General features: G+C 52.5%; 1 protein-coding gene and 1 long non-coding RNA gene across 3 annotated transcripts in view; both read left to right on the top strand.

The window, feature by feature from the left end:
• fam83ga (family with sequence similarity 83 member Ga) overlaps positions 1-6,750 on the top strand; it is a 39,011-nt gene extending 32,261 nt beyond the window's left edge. Inside the window, exons 4-6 of the mRNA XM_055941437.1 lie at positions 2,240-2,558; positions 2,723-5,116; positions 6,712-6,750. Coding sequence (XP_055797412.1) covers positions 2,240-2,558; positions 2,723-5,116; positions 6,712-6,750 — 2,752 coding nt within the window. The remainder of the gene's footprint in view (positions 1-2,239; positions 2,559-2,722; positions 5,117-6,711) is intronic.
• A 6,196-nt stretch (positions 6,751-12,946) lies between these two features.
• On the top strand, positions 12,947-16,113 carry LOC129832539 (uncharacterized). 2 transcript variants are annotated; one of them, XR_008755956.1, is made up of 2 exons: positions 12,947-14,351; positions 14,841-16,113. It is a non-coding gene; the product is annotated as an uncharacterized LOC129832539 (long non-coding RNA). The 2 variants fall into 2 exon arrangements; XR_008755955.1 differs by having other exon boundaries at positions 14,612-16,113.
• The last annotated feature ends 1,269 nt before the right edge of the window (positions 16,114-17,382 follow it).

Below are 17,382 nucleotides of genomic sequence, written 5' to 3'. Positions count from 1 at the left end.
CTAACCATCTGACTCCTAACCCTCTGACTCCTAACCCTCTGACATCTAACCCTCTGACATCTAACCCTCTGACCCCTAATCCTCTGACTCCTAACCCTCTGACCCCTAACCCCTAACCCTCTGACTCCTAACCCTCTGACTCCTAACCCTCTGACTCCTAACTCCTAACCCTCTGACCCCTAACTCCTAACCCTCTGACTCCTAACCCCTAACCCTCTGACTCCTAACCCTCTAACCCCTAACCCTCTGACCCCTAACCCTCTGACCCCTAACCCTCTGACCCCTAACCCTCTGACCCCTAACCCTCTGACCCCTGCGTGGTTACAGGTTTAATTCTCCATGGTTACAGGCTTAATTCCGTGTGGTTACAGGGTTAATTCCGCGTGGTTACAGGGTTAATTCCGTGTGGTTAAAGGGTTAATTCTGCGTGGTTACAGGTTTAATTCTCCATGGTTACAGGGTTAATTCCGCGTGGTTACAGGGTTAATTCCGTGTGGTTACAGGGTTAATTCTGCGTGGTTACAGGGTTAATTCTCCATGGTTACAGGGTTAATTCCGTGTGGTTACAGGGTTCATTCCGTGTGGTTACAGGGTTAATTCTGCGTGGTTACAGGGTTAATTCTCCATGGTTACAGGGTTAATTCCGCGAGGTTACAGGGTTAATTCTGCGTGGTTACAGGGTTAATTCTCCATGGTTACAGGGTTAATTCCGCGTGGTTACAGGATTAGTTCTGCGTGGTTACAGGGTTAATTCTCCATGGTTACAGGGTTAATTCCACGTGGTTACAGGGTTAATTCTGTGTGGTTACAGGGTTAATTCTCCATGGTTACAGGCTTAATTCCGCATGGTTACAGGGTTAATTCCGCGTAGTTACAGGGTTAATTCTGCATGGCTACAGGGTTAATTCTCCATGGTTACAGGCTTAATTCCTCGTGGTTACAGGGTTAATTCTGCATGGTTACAGGGTTAATTCTCCATGGTTACAGGGTTAATTCCGCGTGGTTGCAGGGTTAATTCCGCGTGGTTACAGGGTTAATTCTCCATGGTTACAGGCTTAATTTCCCCGTGGTTACAGGGTTAATTCCGGATGGTTACAGGATTAATTCCGCGTGGTTACAGGATTAATTCTGCGTGGTTACAGGCTTAATTCTGCGTGGTTACAGGCTTAATTCTGCATGGTTACAGGGTTAATTCTGCATGGTTACAGGGTTAATTCTCCATGGTTACAGGCTTAATTCCGCGTGGTTACAGGGTTAAATCAGAAACAACACAAGTATTCTCCCGGCTTGCTAGCACTTTATGTGGTCTGAGCAGCAGGCATCGGTCTGAGCAGTAGGCATCGGTCTGAGCAGCAGGCATCGGTCTGAGCAGCACGCATCGGTCTGAGCAGCAGGCATCGGTCTGAGCAGTAGGCATCGGTCTGAGCAGCAGGCATCGGTCTGAGCAGCAGGCATCGGTCTGAGCAGCATGCATCGGTCTGAGCAGCAGGCATCAGTCTGAGCAGCAGGCATCGGTCTGAGTAGCAGGCATCGGTCTGGGTCTGAGCAGCAGGCATCGGTCTGGGTCTGAGCAGCAGGCATCGGTCTGAGTAGCAGGCATCGGTCTGAGTAGCAGGCATCGGTCTGAGCAGCAGGCATCGGTCTGAGCAGCAGGCATCGGTCTGAGCAGTAGGCATCGGTCTAAGCAGCAGGCATCGGTCTGAGCAGCAGGCATCGGTCTGAGCAGCAGGCATCGGTCTGAGCAGCAGGCATCGTTCTGAGCAGCAGGCATCGGTCTGAGCAGCAGGCATCGGTCTGAGCAGCAGGCATCGGTCTGAGTAGCAGGCATCGGTCTGAGTAGCAGGCATCGGTCTGAGCAGCAGGCATCGGTCTGAGCAGCAGGCATCGGTCTGAGCATCAGGCATCGGTCTGAGCAGCAGGCATCGGTCTGAGCAGCAGGCATCGGTCTGAGCATCAGGCATCGGTCTGAGCAGCAGGCATCGGTCTGAGCAGCAGGCATCGGTCTGAGCAGCAGGCATCGGTCTGAGCAGCACCCATCGCCTCCGAGCAGCAGGCATCGGTCTGAGCTGAAGGCATCGGTCTGAGCAAGGAAGAAGGCATCGGTCTTTTTTTGTGATCGCCGAGGAAGGCATATATCAACGTCCTCGTGACCTTTTCAAACGTCCTCAATGGAAGGCTCTTTGTAGTGACGACCCCTGACCCCCCTGTCTGTGTCTGTGTGTGTGCCCCTCCCCTCCAGTTTCACCTGGACGGCGTCTCGTTTGGACAGACACCTGGTCACCTTGGTAACGGGCCAGGCGGTCGACTCCTTTGACCAGCTGTTCCGTGACCTCTACCTGACCTCCAGCGGGGTCGACCTCCGCAGGGTCACCATGGAGACGGAGCCGGAGCCAGAGCCCCTCCCCCGGGCCACCCCTGTCGCTTCTCTCTCCGCAGCTAACGCCAGGAAGCTGTTCAGCCCTAAATACGCCATGGTGATCGGCAACGCTAACGCTAGCAGGGCCAGCCCCGTCTCCTGCGGACAGAACTCCAACTCCCAGAACCCCCTGAAAACAAAGGTACCAGAATGCATTGCTCCGTACTTTACCATAATGTACCGCGCTCTTTAAAGCATCTGTAGGTTTGTTTATGTATTTATTATATATTTTTTATTTTTTATTTATTTGTTTATTTATATTCTTTTAAAGTGTCCTCAATATTGTCATCAATCATATCAATCTAGGGGAGTGTCCGGGAGCCAGTGGAAGCCCCGCCCCTCCACCCGGGATTGGCCTGTCTGGAGAAAGCGTACCTGATTCCGTACCTGCCCACCTGGCCCGAACCCGACCCCCCCAGAGATGTCATCGGGTTCATTAACGTGCGGGACGCGTCACGGCCGACCCAGGTGCACCTGCAACGCTCCGAGAGGTTTGAGACGAGCCAGGCGGTACGGTTCAGCAGTCCCTTTACCCTGCCCAATGAGGAGGCACTACCTGACCGGGCTGTGCCTAGACCAACCCCTACCCTTAACCCTCCCCCTACCCTTAACTCTACCCCTACCCCTACCCCTAAATCAACCCCTACCCTTAACCCTCCCCCTACCCTTAACTCTACCCCTACCCTTAACTCTACCCCTACTCTTAACTCTACCCCTACCCTTAACTCTACCCCTACCCTTAACTCTACCCCTACCCTTAACTCTACCCCTACCCCTACCCCTAAATCAACCCCTACCCTTAACTCTACCCCTACCCCTAACTCTACCCCTAACTCTACCCCTACCCCTACCCCTAAATCAACCCCTACCCTTAACTCTACCTCTACCCTTAACTGTACCCCTAACTCTACCCCTACCCTTAACCCTACCCCTACCCTTAACCCTACCCCTACCCTTAACTCTACCCCTACCCTTAAATCTACCCCTAAAACCCTTAAATCTACCCCTAACTGTATTCCCTACCCCATCTCCCCCACTCTCCCCAGTCCCGTATGCCCCTCCCTCACCCCCGTGCCCAAGCCCCGGACGGTGCAGTTGGTCATGAGGAACGGGATTGGTCAGGACCTATGTGAAGTCAGAGTGGTCAAGAAGACAGACAGTCTGGAGCTAACAGAACCACAAAGAGACTGTCTGAATGGAACTGGACTGTGGCTCGACTGTGAGACCGCACTGCGAACACAGAGTGACTGTGAGACCGCAGTGCGAACACAGAGTGACTGTGAGACCGCAGTGCGAACACAGAGTGACTGTGAGACCGCACTGCGAACACAGAGTGACTGTGAGACCGTAGTAGTACCCCGGAGTGACTGCGAGACCACAGTACGACCCCAGAGTGACTGCGAGACCGCAGTGCAACCCCAGAGTGACTGTGAGACCGCAGTGCAACCCCAGAGTGACTGCGAGACCGCAGCACGACCCCAAAGTGACTGCGAGACCGTAGTACGACCCCAGAGTGACTGCGAGACCGCAGCACGACCCCAAAGTGACTGCGAGACCGTAGTACGACCCCAGAGTGACTGCGAGACCGCAGTACAACCCCAAAGTGACTGCGAGACCGTAGTACGACCCCAGAGTGACTGCGAGACCGCAGCACGACCCCAGAGTGACTGCGAGACCGCAGTACAACCCCAGAGTGACTGCGAGATCACAGTAATACCCCAGAGTGACTGCGAGACCGCAGTGCAACCCCAGAGTGACTGCGAGACCGTAGTACAACCCCAGAGTGACTGCGAGACCGTAGTACAACCCCAGAGTGACTGCGAGACCGCAGTACAACCCCAGAGTGACTGCGAGACCGCAGTACAACCCCAGAGTGACTGCGAGACCACAGTACAACCCCAGAGTGACTGCGAGACCGTAGTAGTACCCCAGAGTGACTGCGAGACCGTAGTAGTACCCCAGAATGACTGCGAGACCGCAGCACGACCCCAGAGTGACTTCGAGACCACAGTAGTACCCCAGAGTGACTGCGAGACCGCAGTGCAACCCCAGAGTGACTGCGAGACCGCAGTGCAACCCCAGAGTGACTGCGAGACCGCAGTAGTACCCCAGAGTGACTGCGAGACCGCAGTGCAACCCCTGAGTGACCGGGAGACCGCAGCACGACCCCAGAGTGACTGCGAGACCGTAGTACGACCCCAGAGTGACTGCGAGACCACAGTAATACCCCAGAGTGACCGGGAGACCGCAGTACAACCCCAGAGTGACTGCGAGACCGTAGTAGTACCCCAGAGTGACTGCGAGACCGCAGTACAACCCCAGAGTGACTGCGAGACCGTAGTAGTACCCCAGAGTGACTGCGAGACCGTAGTAGTACCCCAGAGTGACTGCGAGACCGCAGTGCAACCCCAGAGTGACTGCGAGACCGTAGTACAACCCCAGAGTGACTGCGAGACCGTAGTAGTACCCCAGAGTGACTGCGAGACCGCAGTGCAACCCCAGAGTGACTGGGAAACCGTAAATGGACTGTGTCAGCACACACGCACGTCTGACCCCCGTAAACTCAGACACAACGTGTTCACACACACTCCTGAGCTGCGTACAGCGACGCCTGTTAACGAGGAGTCCGGTGTGTCGTCCCCGTCCTGCGACTCTGACATGTCGACGACGTCAGAGGAGTATTACGAGTGTAGTAACTCGGTACACTCTGAGTCTGTCTGTGATCTACTGGCCAACGAGCTACACTGGAGACCTGAGGACACCCCACACATTACACACACTACACACACTACACTCCCTACACACACTACACACCCTACACACACTACACTCCCTACACACACTACACACCCTACACACACTACACAACCTACACACCCTACTACAGGTACTACACTGGAGACCTGACGAGAAAGAAACCCCACACCCTACACACAATACACACCCAACTATAGATACTAAACATACTGCAGTTAGCATGGAGAAAGAAGAGGCTAATAATCAGCTAGCACAGCAGGCTAACACTCAGCTAGCACAACAGGCTAACACTCAACTAGCACAGCAGGCTAACACTCAGCTAGCACAACAGGCTAACACTCAGCTAGCACAACAGGCTAACACTCAGCTAGCACAGCAGGCTAACACTCAGCTAGCACAACAGGCTAACACTCAGCTAGCACAGCAGGCTAACACTCAGCTAGCACAACAGGCTAACACTCAACTAGCACAGCCGGCTAACACTCAGCTAGCACAACAGGCTAACACTCAGCTAGCACAACAGGCTAACACTCAGCTAGCACAGCAGGCTAACACTCAGCTAGCACAACAGGCTAACACTCAGCTAGCACAACAGGCTAACACTCAGCTAGCACAACAGGCTAACACTCAACTAGCACAGCCGGCTAACACTCAGCTAGCACAACAGGCTAACACTCAGCTAGCACAACAGGCTAACACTCAACTAGCACAGCAGGCTAACACTCAGCTAGCACAACAGGCTAACACTAAGCTAGCACAACAGGCTAACACTCAGCTAGCACAACAGGCTAACACTCAGCTAGCACAACAGGCTAACACTCAGCTAGCACAACAGGCTAATAATCAGCTAGCACAACAGGCTAACACTCAGCTAGCACAACAGGCTAACACTCAGCTAGCACAACAGGCTAACACTCAGCTAGCACAACAGGCTAACACTCAGCTAGCACAACAGGCTAACACTCAACTAGCACAGCAGGCTAACACTCAGCTAGCACAGCAGGCTAACACTCAGCTAGCACAACAGGCTAACACTCAGCTAGCACAACAGGCTAACACTCAGCTAGCACAACAGGCTAACACTCAGCTAGCACAGCAGGCTAACACTCAACTAGCACAGCAGGCTAACACTCAGCTAGCACAGCAGGCTAACACTCAGCTAGCACAACAGGCTAACACTCAGCTAGCACAACAGGCTAACACTCAGCTAGCACAACAGGCTAACACTCAGCTAGCACAACAGGATAACACTCAGCTCGCACAACAGGCTAACACTCAGCTAGCACAACAGGCTAACACTCAGCTAGCACAACAGGCTAATAATCAGCTCGCACAGCAGGCTAACACTCAGCTAGCGCAAGAGAATCAGTAGTATGCTAACGATCTGCTAACACAGGAACTAACAACAATGTGACAGCCAGTAAACAGTTGAGGGCAAAGGGGGGGATCAGCGATTCAGTCATCTCACTGCTAACCTCTGAGACCCCCAGAGACCCCCCCTCTGAGACCCCCAGAGACCCCCCCTCTGAGACCCCCAGAGACCCCCCTCTGAGACCCCCAGAGACCCCCCCCTCTGAGACCCCCAGAGACCCCCAGTTCCACACCCAGAGAGACAGGGCTATAGTCCTGCACACTAAAAGAGACAGACCAGAGGAACAGCCTAGACCAGCTGAGACCATCAGAACTACTCTCCTCCAGCTGAGACCATCAGAACTACTCTCCTCCAGCTGAGACCATCAGAACTACTCTCCTCCAGTGAGACCATCAGAACTACTCTCCTCCACTGAGACCATCAGAACTACTCTCCTCCAGCTGAGACCATCAGAACTACTCTCCTCCAGCTGAGACCATCAGAACTACTCTCCTCCAGCTGAGACCATCAGAACTACTCTCCTCCAGCTGAGACCATCAGAACTACTCTCCTCCAGCTGAGACCATCAGAACTACTCTCCTCTAGTGAGACCATCAGAACTACTCTCCTCCAGCTGAGACCATCAGAACTACTCTCCTCCAGTGAGACCATCAGAACTACTCTCCTCCAGCTGAGACCATCAGAACTACTCTCCTCCAGCTGAGACCAGTAGAACTACTCTCCTCCAGCTGAGACCATCAGAACTACTCTCCTCCAGTGAGACCATCAGAACTACTCTCCTCCAGCTGAGACCATCAGAACTACTCTCCTCCAGCTGAGACCATCAGAACTACTCTCCTCCAGCTGAGACCATCAGAACTACTCTCCTCCAGTGAGACCATCAGAACTACTCTCCTCCAGCTGAGACCATCAGAACTACTCTCCTCCAGCTGAGACCATCAGAACTACTCTCCTCCAGTGAGACCATCAGAACTACTCTCCTCCAGCTGAGACCATCAGAACTACTCTCCTCCAGCTGAGACCATCAGAACTACTCTCCTCCAGCTGAGACCATCAGAACTACTCTCCTCCAGTGAGACCATCAGAACTACTCTCCTCCAGCTGAGACCAGCAGAACTACTCTCCTCCAGTGAGACCATCAGAACTACTCTCCTCCAGCTGAGACCATCAGAACTACTCTCCTCCAGTGAGACCATCAGAACTACTCTTCTCCAGCTGAGACCATCATAACTACTCTCCTCCAGCTGAGACCATCAGAACTACTCTCCTCCAGCTGAGACCATCAGAACTACTCTCCTCCAGCTGAGACCATCAGAACTACTCTCCTCCAGTGAGACCATCAGAACTACTCTCCTCCAGTGAGACCATCAGAACTACTCTCCTCCAGCTGAGACCATCAGAACTACTCTCCTCCAGTGAGACCATCAGAACTACTCTCCTCCAGCTGAGACCATCAGAACTACTCTCCTCCAGCTGAGACCATCCGAACTACTCTCCTCCAGCTGAGACCATCAGAACTACTCTCCTCCAGCTGAGACCATCAGAACTACTCTCCTCCAGCTGAGACCATCAGAACGACTCTCCTCCAGCTGAGACCATCAGAACTACTCTCCTCCAGCTGAGACCATCAGAACTACTCTCCTCCAGCTGAGACCATCAGAACTACTCTCCTCCAGCTGAGACCATCAGAACTACTCTCCTCCAGTGAGACCATCAGAACTACTCTCCTCCAGCTGAGACCATCAGAACTACTCTCCTCCAGCTGAGACCATCAGAACTACTCTCCTCCAGCTGAGACCATCAGAACTACTCTCCTCCAGTGAGACCATCAGAACTACTCTCCTCCAGCTGAGACCATCAGAACTACTCTCCTCCAACTGAGACCATCAGAACTACTCTCCTCCAGTGAGACCAGCAGAACTACTCTCCTCCAGTGAGACCATCAGAACTAATCTCCTCCAGCTGAGACCATCAGAACTACTCTCCTCCAGCTGAGACCATCAGAACTACTCTCCTCCAGCTGAGACCATCAGAACTACTCTCCTCCAGTGAGACCATCAGAACTACTCTCCTCCAGTGAGACCATCAGAACTACTCTCCTCCAGCTGAGACCATCAGAACTACTCTCCTCCAGTGAGACCATCAGAACTACTCTCCTCCAGCTGAGACCATCAGAACTACTCTCCTCCAGCTGAGACCATCAGAACTACTCTCCTCCAGCTGAGACCATCAGAACTACTCTCCTCCAGTGAGACCATCAGAACTACTCTCCTCCACTGAGACCATCAGAACTACTCTCCTCCAGCTGAGACCATCAGAACTACTCTCCTCCAGCTGAGACCATCAGAACTACTCTCCTCCAGCTGAGACCATCAGAACTACTCTCCTCCAGCTGAGACCATCAGAACTACTCTCCTCCAGCTGAGACCATCAGAACTACTCTCCTCCAGCTGAGACCATCAGAACTACTCTCCTCCAGCTGAGACCATCAGAACTACTCTCCTCTAGTGAGACCATCAGAACTACTCTCCTCCAGCTGAGACCATCAGAACTACTCTCCTCCAGTGAGACCATCAGAACTACTCTCCTCCAGCTGAGACCATCAGAACTACTCTCCTCCAGCTGAGACCAGTAGAACTACTCTCCTCCAGCTGAGACCATCAGAACTACTCTCCTCCAGTGAGACCATCAGAACTACTCTCCTCCAGCTGAGACCATCAGAACTACTCTCCTCCAGCTGAGACCATCAGAACTACTCTCCTCCAGCTGAGACCATCAGAACTACTCTCCTCCAGTGAGACCATCAGAACTACTCTCCTCCAGCTGAGACCATCAGAACTACTCTCCTCCAGCTGAGACCATCAGAACTACTCTCCTCCAGTGAGACCATCAGAACTACTCTCCTCCAGCTGAGACCATCAGAACTACTCTCCTCCAGCTGAGACCATCAGAACTACTCTCCTCCAGCTGAGACCATCAGAACTACTCTCCTCCAGTGAGACCATCAGAACTACTCTCCTCCAGCTGAGACCAGCAGAACTACTCTCCTCCAGTGAGACCATCAGAACTACTCTCCTCCAGCTGAGACCATCAGAACTACTCTCCTCCAGTGAGACCATCAGAACTACTCTTCTCCAGCTGAGACCATCATAACTACTCTCCTCCAGCTGAGACCATCAGAACTACTCTCCTCCAGCTGAGACCATCAGAACTACTCTCCTCCAGCTGAGACCATCAGAACTACTCTCCTCCAGTGAGACCATCAGAACTACTCTCCTCCAGTGAGACCATCAGAACTACTCTCCTCCAGCTGAGACCATCAGAACTACTCTCCTCCAGTGAGACCATCAGAACTACTCTCCTCCAGCTGAGACCATCAGAACTACTCTCCTCCAGCTGAGACCATCAGAACTACTCTCCTCCAACTGAGACCATCAGAACTACTCTCCTCCAGTGAGACCATCCGAACTACTCTCCTCCAGCTGAGACCATCAGAACTACTCTCCTCCAGCTGAGACCATCAGAACTACTCTCCTCCAGCTGAGACCATCAGAACGACTCTCCTCCAGCTGAGACCATCAGAACTACTCTCCTCCAGCTGAGACCATCAGAACTACTCTCCTCCAGCTGAGACCATCAGAACTACTCTCCTCCAGCTGAGACCATCAGAACTACTCTCCTCCAGTGAGACCATCAGAACTACTCTCCTCCAGCTGAGACCATCAGAACTACTCTCCTCCAGCTGAGACCATCAGAACTACTCTCCTCCAGCTGAGACCATCAGAACTACTCTCCTCCAGTGAGACCATCAGACCTACTCTCCTCCAGCTGAGACCATCAGAACTACTCTCCTCCAACTGAGACCATCAGAACTACTCTCCTCCAGTGAGACCAGCAGAACTACTCTCCTCCAGTGAGACCATCAGAACTAATCTCCTCCAGCTGAGACCATCAGAACTACTCTCCTCCAGCTGAGACCATCAGAACTACTCTCCTCCAGCTGAGACCATCAGAACTACTCTCCTCCAGTGAGACCATCAGAACTACTCTCCTCCAGTGAGACCATCAGAACTACTCTCCTCCAGCTGAGACCATCAGAACTACTCTCCTCCAGTGAGACCATCAGAACTACTCTCCTCCAGCTGAGACCATCAGAACTACTCTCCTCCAGCTGAGACCATCAGAACTACTCTCCTCCAACTGAGACCATCAGAACTACTCTCCTCCAGTGAGACCATCCGAACTACTCTCCTCCAGCTGAGACCATCAGAACTACTCTCCTCCAGCTGAGACCATCAGAACTACTCTCCTCCAGCTGAGACCATCAGAACGACTCTCCTCCAGCTGAGACCATCAGAACTACTCTCCTCCAGCTGAGACCATCAGAACTACTCTCCTCCAGCTGAGACCATCAGAACTACTCTCCTCCAGCTGAGACCATCAGAACTACTCTCCTCCAGTGAGACCATCAGAACTACTCTCCTCCAGCTGAGACCATCAGAACTACTCTCCTCCAGCTGAGACCATCAGAACTACTCTCCTCCAGCTGAGACCATCAGAACTACTCTCCTCCAGTGAGACCATCAGAACTACTCTCCTCCAGCTGAGACCATCAGAACTACTCTCCTCCAGTGAGACCAGCAGAACTACTCTCTTCCAGCTGAGACCATCAGGACTACTCTCCTCCAGCTGAGACCATCAGACCTACTCTCCTCCAACTGAGACCATCAGAACTACTCTCCTCCAGCTGAGACCATCAGAACTACTCTCCTCCAGCTGAGACCATCAGAACTACTCTCCTCCAGCTGAGACCATCAGAACTACTCTCCTCCAGTGAGACCATCAGAACTACTCTCCTCCAGTGAGACCATCAGAACTACTCTCCTCCAGCTGAGACCATCAGAACTACTCTCCTCCAGTGAGACCATCAGAACTACTCTCCTCCAGCTGAGACCATCAGAACTACTCTCCTCCAGCTGAGACCATCAGAACTACTCTCCTCCAACTGAGACCATCAGAACTACTCTCCTCCAGTGAGACCATCCGAACTACTCTCCTCCAGCTGAGACCATCAGAACTACTCTCCTCCAGCTGAGACCATCAGAACTACTCTCCTCCAGCTGAGACCATCAGAACGACTCTCCTCCAGCTGAGACCATCAGAACTACTCTCCTCCAGCTGAGACCATCAGAACTACTCTCCTCCAGCTGAGACCATCAGAACTACTCTCCTCCAGCTGAGACCATCAGAACTACTCTCCTCCAGTGAGACCATCAGAACTACTCTCCTCCAGCTGAGACCATCAGAACTACTCTCCTCCAGCTGAGACCATCAGAACTACTCTCCTCCAGCTGAGACCATCAGAACTACTCTCCTCCAGTGAGACCATCAGAACTACTCTCCTCCAGCTGAGACCATCAGAACTACTCTCCTCCAGTGAGACCAGCAGAACTACTCTCTTCCAGCTGAGACCATCAGAACTACTCTCCTCCAGCTGAGACCATCAGACCTACTCTCCTCCAACTGAGACCATCAGAACTACTCTCCTCCAGTGAGACCATCAGAACTACTCTCCTCCAGTGAGACCATCAGAACTACTCTCCTCCAGTGAGACCATCAGAACTACTCTCCTCCAGTGAGACCATCAGAACTACTCTCCTCCAGTGAGACCATCAGAACTACTCTCCTCCAGTGAGACCATCAGAACTACTCTCCTCCAGCTGAGACCATCAGAACTACTCTCCTCCAGCTGAGACCATCAGAACTACTCTCCTCCAGCTGAGACCATCAGAACTACTCTCCTCCAGTGAGACCATCAGAACTACTCTCCTCCAGCTGAGACCATCAGAACTACTCTCCTCCAACTGAGACCATCAGAACTACTCTCCTCCAGTGAGACAAGCAGAACTACTCTCCTCCAGTGAGACCATCAGAACTAATCTCCTCCAGCTGAGACCATCAGAACTACTCTCCTCCAGCTGAGACCATCAGAACTACTCTCCTCCAGTGAGACCATCAGAACTACTCTCCTCCAGCTGAGACCAGCAGAACTACTCTCCTCCAGCTGAGACCATCAGAACTACTCTCCTCCAGCTGAGACCATCAGAACTACTCTCCTCCAGCTGAGACCATCAGAACTACTCTCCTCCAGTGAGACCATCAGAACTACTCTCCTCTAGTGAGACCAGCAGAACTACTCTCCTCCAGTGAGACCATCAGAACTACTCTCCTCCAGCTGAGAACATCAGAACTACTCTCCTCCAGTGAGACCATCAGAACTACTCTCCTCCAGTGAGACCATCAGAACTACTCTCCTCCAGCTGAGACCATCAGAACTACTCTCCTCCAGCTGAGACCATCAGAACTACTCTCCTCCAGCTGAGACCATCAGAACTACTCTCCTCCAGCTGAGACCATCAGAACTACTCTCCTCCAGCTGAGACCATCAGAACTACTCTCCTCCAGCTGAGACCATCAGAACTACTCTCCTCCAGCTGAGACCATCAGAACTACTCTCCTCCAGTGAGACCATCAGAACTACTCTCCTCCAGCTGAGACCATCAGAACTACTCTCCTCCATTGAGACCATCAGAACTACTCTCCTCTAGTGAGACCATCAGAACTACTCTCCTCCAGCTGAGACCATCAGAACTACTCTCCTCCAGCTGAGACCATCAGAACTACTCTCCTCCAGCTGAGACCATCAGAACTACTCTCCTCCAGTGAGACCATCAGAACTACTCTCCTCCAGCTGAGACCATCAGAACTACTCTCCTCCAGTGAGACCATCAGAACTACTCTCCTCCAGCTGAGACCATCAGAACTACTCTCCTCCAGCTGAGACCATCAGAACTACTCTCCTCCAGCTGAGACCATCAGAACTACTCTCCTCCAGTGAGACCATCAGAACTACTCTCCTCCAGCTGAGACCATCAGAACTACTCTCCTCCAGTGAGACCAGCAGAACTACTCTCTTCCAGCTGAGACCATCAGAACTACTCTCCTCCAGCTGAGACCATCAGACCTACTCTCCTCCAACTGAGACCATCAGAACTACTCTCCTCCAGTGAGACCATCAGAACTACTCTCCTCCAGTGAGACCATCAGAACTACTCTCCTCCAGTGAGACCATCAGAACTACTCTCCTCCAGTGAGACCATCAGAACTACTCTCCTCCAGTGAGACCATCAGAACTACTCTCCTCCAGTGAGACCATCAGAACTACTCTCCTCCAGCTGAGACCATCAGAACTACTCTCCTCCAGCTGAGACCATCAGAACTACTCTCCTCCAGCTGAGACCATCAGAACTACTCTCCTCCAGTGAGACCATCAGAACTACTCTCCTCCAGCTGAGACCATCAGAACTACTCTCCTCCAACTGAGACCATCAGAACTACTCTCCTCCAGTGAGACCAGCAGAACTACTCTCCTCCAGTGAGACCATCAGAACTAATCTCCTCCAGCTGAGACCATCAGAACTACTCTCCTCCAGCTGAGACCATCAGAACTACTCTCCTCCAGTGAGACCATCAGAACTACTCTCCTCCAGCTGAGACCAGCAGAACTACTCTCCTCCAGCTGAGACCATCAGAACTACTCTCCTCCAGCTGAGACCATCAGAACTACTCTCCTCCAGCTGAGACCATCAGAACTACTCTCCTCCAGTGAGACCATCAGAACTACTCTCCTCTAGTGAGACCAGCAGAACTACTCTCCTCCAGTGAGACCATCAGAACTACTCTCCTCCAGCTGAGAACATCAGAACTACTCTCCTCCAGTGAGACCATCAGAACTACTCTCCTCCAGTGAGACCATCAGAACTACTCTCCTCCAGCTGAGACCATCAGAACTACTCTCCTCCAGCTGAGACCATCAGAACTACTCTCCTCCAGCTGAGACCATCAGAACTACTCTCCTCCAGCTGAGACCATCAGAACTACTCTCCTCCAGCTGAGACCATCAGAACTACTCTCCTCCAGCTGAGACCATCAGAACTACTCTCCTCCAGCTGAGACCATCAGAACTACTCTCCTCCAGTGAGACCATCAGAACTACTCTCCTCCAGCTGAGACCATCAGAACTACTCTCCTCCATTGAGACCATCAGAACTACTCTCCTCTAGTGAGACCATCAGAACTACTCTCCTCCAGCTGAGACCATCAGAACTACTCTCCTCCAGCTGAGACCATCAGAACTACTCTCCTCCAGCTGAGACCATCAGAACTACTCTCCTCCAGTGAGACCATCAGAACTACTCTCCTCCAGCTGAGACCATCAGAACTACTCTCCTCCAGCTGAGACCATCAGAACTACTCTCCTCCAGTGAGACCAGCAGAACTACTCTCCTCCAGCTGAGACCATCAGAACTACTCTCCTCCAGCTGAGACCATCAGAACTACTCTCCTCCAGCTGAGACCATCAGAACTACTCTCCTCCAGCTGAGACCATCAGAACTACTCTCCTCCAGTGAGACCATCAGAACTACTCTCCTCCAGCTGAGACCATCAGAACTACTCTCCTCCAGCTGAGACCATCAGAACTACTCTCCTCCAGTGAGACCATCAGAACTACTCTCCTCCAGTGAGACCATCAGAACTACTCTCCTCCAGCTGAGACCATCAGAACTACTCTCCTCCAGCTGAGACCATCAGAACTACTCTCCTCCAGCTGAGACCATCAGAACTACTCTCCTCCAGTGAGACCATCAGAACTACTCTCCTCCAGCTGAGACCATCAGAACTACTCTCCTCCAGCTGAGACCATCAGAACTACTCTCCTCCAGTGAGACCATCAGAACTACTCTCCTCCAGTGAGACCATCAGAACTACTCTCCTCCAGCTGAGACCATCAGAACTACTCTCCTCCAGCTGAGACCATCAGAACTACTCTCCTCCAGCTGAGACCATCAGAACTACTCTCCTCCAGTGAGACCATCAGAACTACTCTCCTCCATTGAGACCATCAGAACTACTCTCCTCCAGCTGAGACCATCAGAACTACTCTCCTCCAGTGACCAACAGACAGGACACAGGACAGACCAACAGACAGACCAACAGACAGGACACAGGACAGACCAACAGACAGACCAACAGACAGGACACAGGACAGACCACCAGACAGGACAGACCAACAGACAGACCAACAGACAGGACACAGGACAGACCAACAGACAGGACAGACCAACATACAGACCACCAGACAAGACAAAGGACAGACCACCAGACAGACTACCAGACAGGACAGACCAACAGACAGGACAGACTAACAGACAGGACAGACTAACAGACAGGACAGACTAACAGACAGGACAGACCAACAGACAGGACAGACCAACAGACAGACCACCAGACAGGACACAGGACACGTTCCACGCCATCTGTTCCAGCGAAATGACGCAATATCGAAAAGTCGTCTCCCGTCCGCACGGACACCTTTCGAGGCAGAACTCTCGTGCGGACGTTGGTTTGAAGGTGGAAAGGTGTAAATTAGGTTTTCCCAGAGAGCCAGGAGTTTTACTGAGTTATGAAGCTGGAATGTACAGACTGGAGATTAAAGCTTTTTACGGTTTCTCTTGTTTTGTCTCCGGTTTGTCTGATGGGATTGTAAACCATGCCTGTGTGTTTAGTTTAAATAGGACGGAAGTATAGACACGGTCCTCTCCTGTGGCTGTTAAAACACACGCGCACGCACACACTGCTAACCTACATACAGACAGACCCCTGACCTCTGACCTATATGACACTGAGCAGGAAGTCTCCAGTTACCTCATCACCACCACCAGCCCATAGAGAACATGTATACCCCCCCCCCCAGTCTCCAGTTACCTCATCACCACCACCAGCCCATAGAGAACATGTATACCCCCCCCCCCAGCCTCCAGTTACCTCATCACCTCCACCAGCCCATAGAGAACATGTATAACCCCCCCCCCCCGTCTCCAGTTACCTCATCACCACCACCAGCCCATAGAGAACATGTATAACCCCCCCCCCCCCCAGTCTCCAGTTACCTCATCACCACCACCAGCCCATAGAGAACATGTTTACCCCCCCCCCCCCCAGTCTCCAGTTACCTCATCACCACCACCAGCCCATAGAGAACATGTATAACCCCCCCCCCAGTCTCCAGTTACCTCATCACCACCACCAGCCCATAGAGAACATGTATAACCTCCCCCCCCCAGTTACCTCATCACCACCACCAGCCCATAGAGAACATGTATAACCCCCCCCCCCCGTCTCCAGTTACCTCATCACCACCACCAGCCCATAGAGAACATGTATAACCCCCCCCCCCCGTCTCCATTTACCTCATCACCACCACCAGCCCATAGAGAACATGTATAACCCCCCCCCCAGTCTCCAGTTACCTCATCACCACCACCAGCCCATAGAGAACATGTATAAGCCCCCCCCCCCCCCCCAGTCTCCAGTTACCTCATCACCACCACCAGCCCATAGAGAACATGTATAACCCCCCCCCCCCAGTCTCCAGTTACCTCATCACCACCACCAGCCCATAGAGAACATGTATAACCCCCCCCCAGTCTCCAGTTACCTCATCACCACCACCAGCCCATAGAGAACATGTATAACCCCCCCCCCCCCAGTCTCCAGTTACCTCATCACCACCACCAGCCCATAGAGAGCATGTATAACCCCCCCCCCCCAGTCTCCAGTTACCTCATCACCACCAACAGCCCATAGAGAACATGTATAACCCCCCCCCCCAGTCTCCAGTTACCTCATCACCACCACCAGCCCATAGAGAACATGTATAACCCCCCCCCAGTCTCCAGTTACCTCATCACCTCCACCAGCCCATAGAGAACATGTA

The sequence above is a fragment of the Salvelinus fontinalis genome, chromosome 2 (genome assembly GCF_029448725.1).
Source record: "Salvelinus fontinalis isolate EN_2023a chromosome 2, ASM2944872v1, whole genome shotgun sequence".
NCBI lineage: Eukaryota > Metazoa > Chordata > Actinopteri > Salmoniformes > Salmonidae > Salvelinus > Salvelinus fontinalis.
The sequence above is the reverse complement of the archived record's forward strand: the minus strand, read 5'-3'. Positions and strand labels throughout refer to the sequence as shown.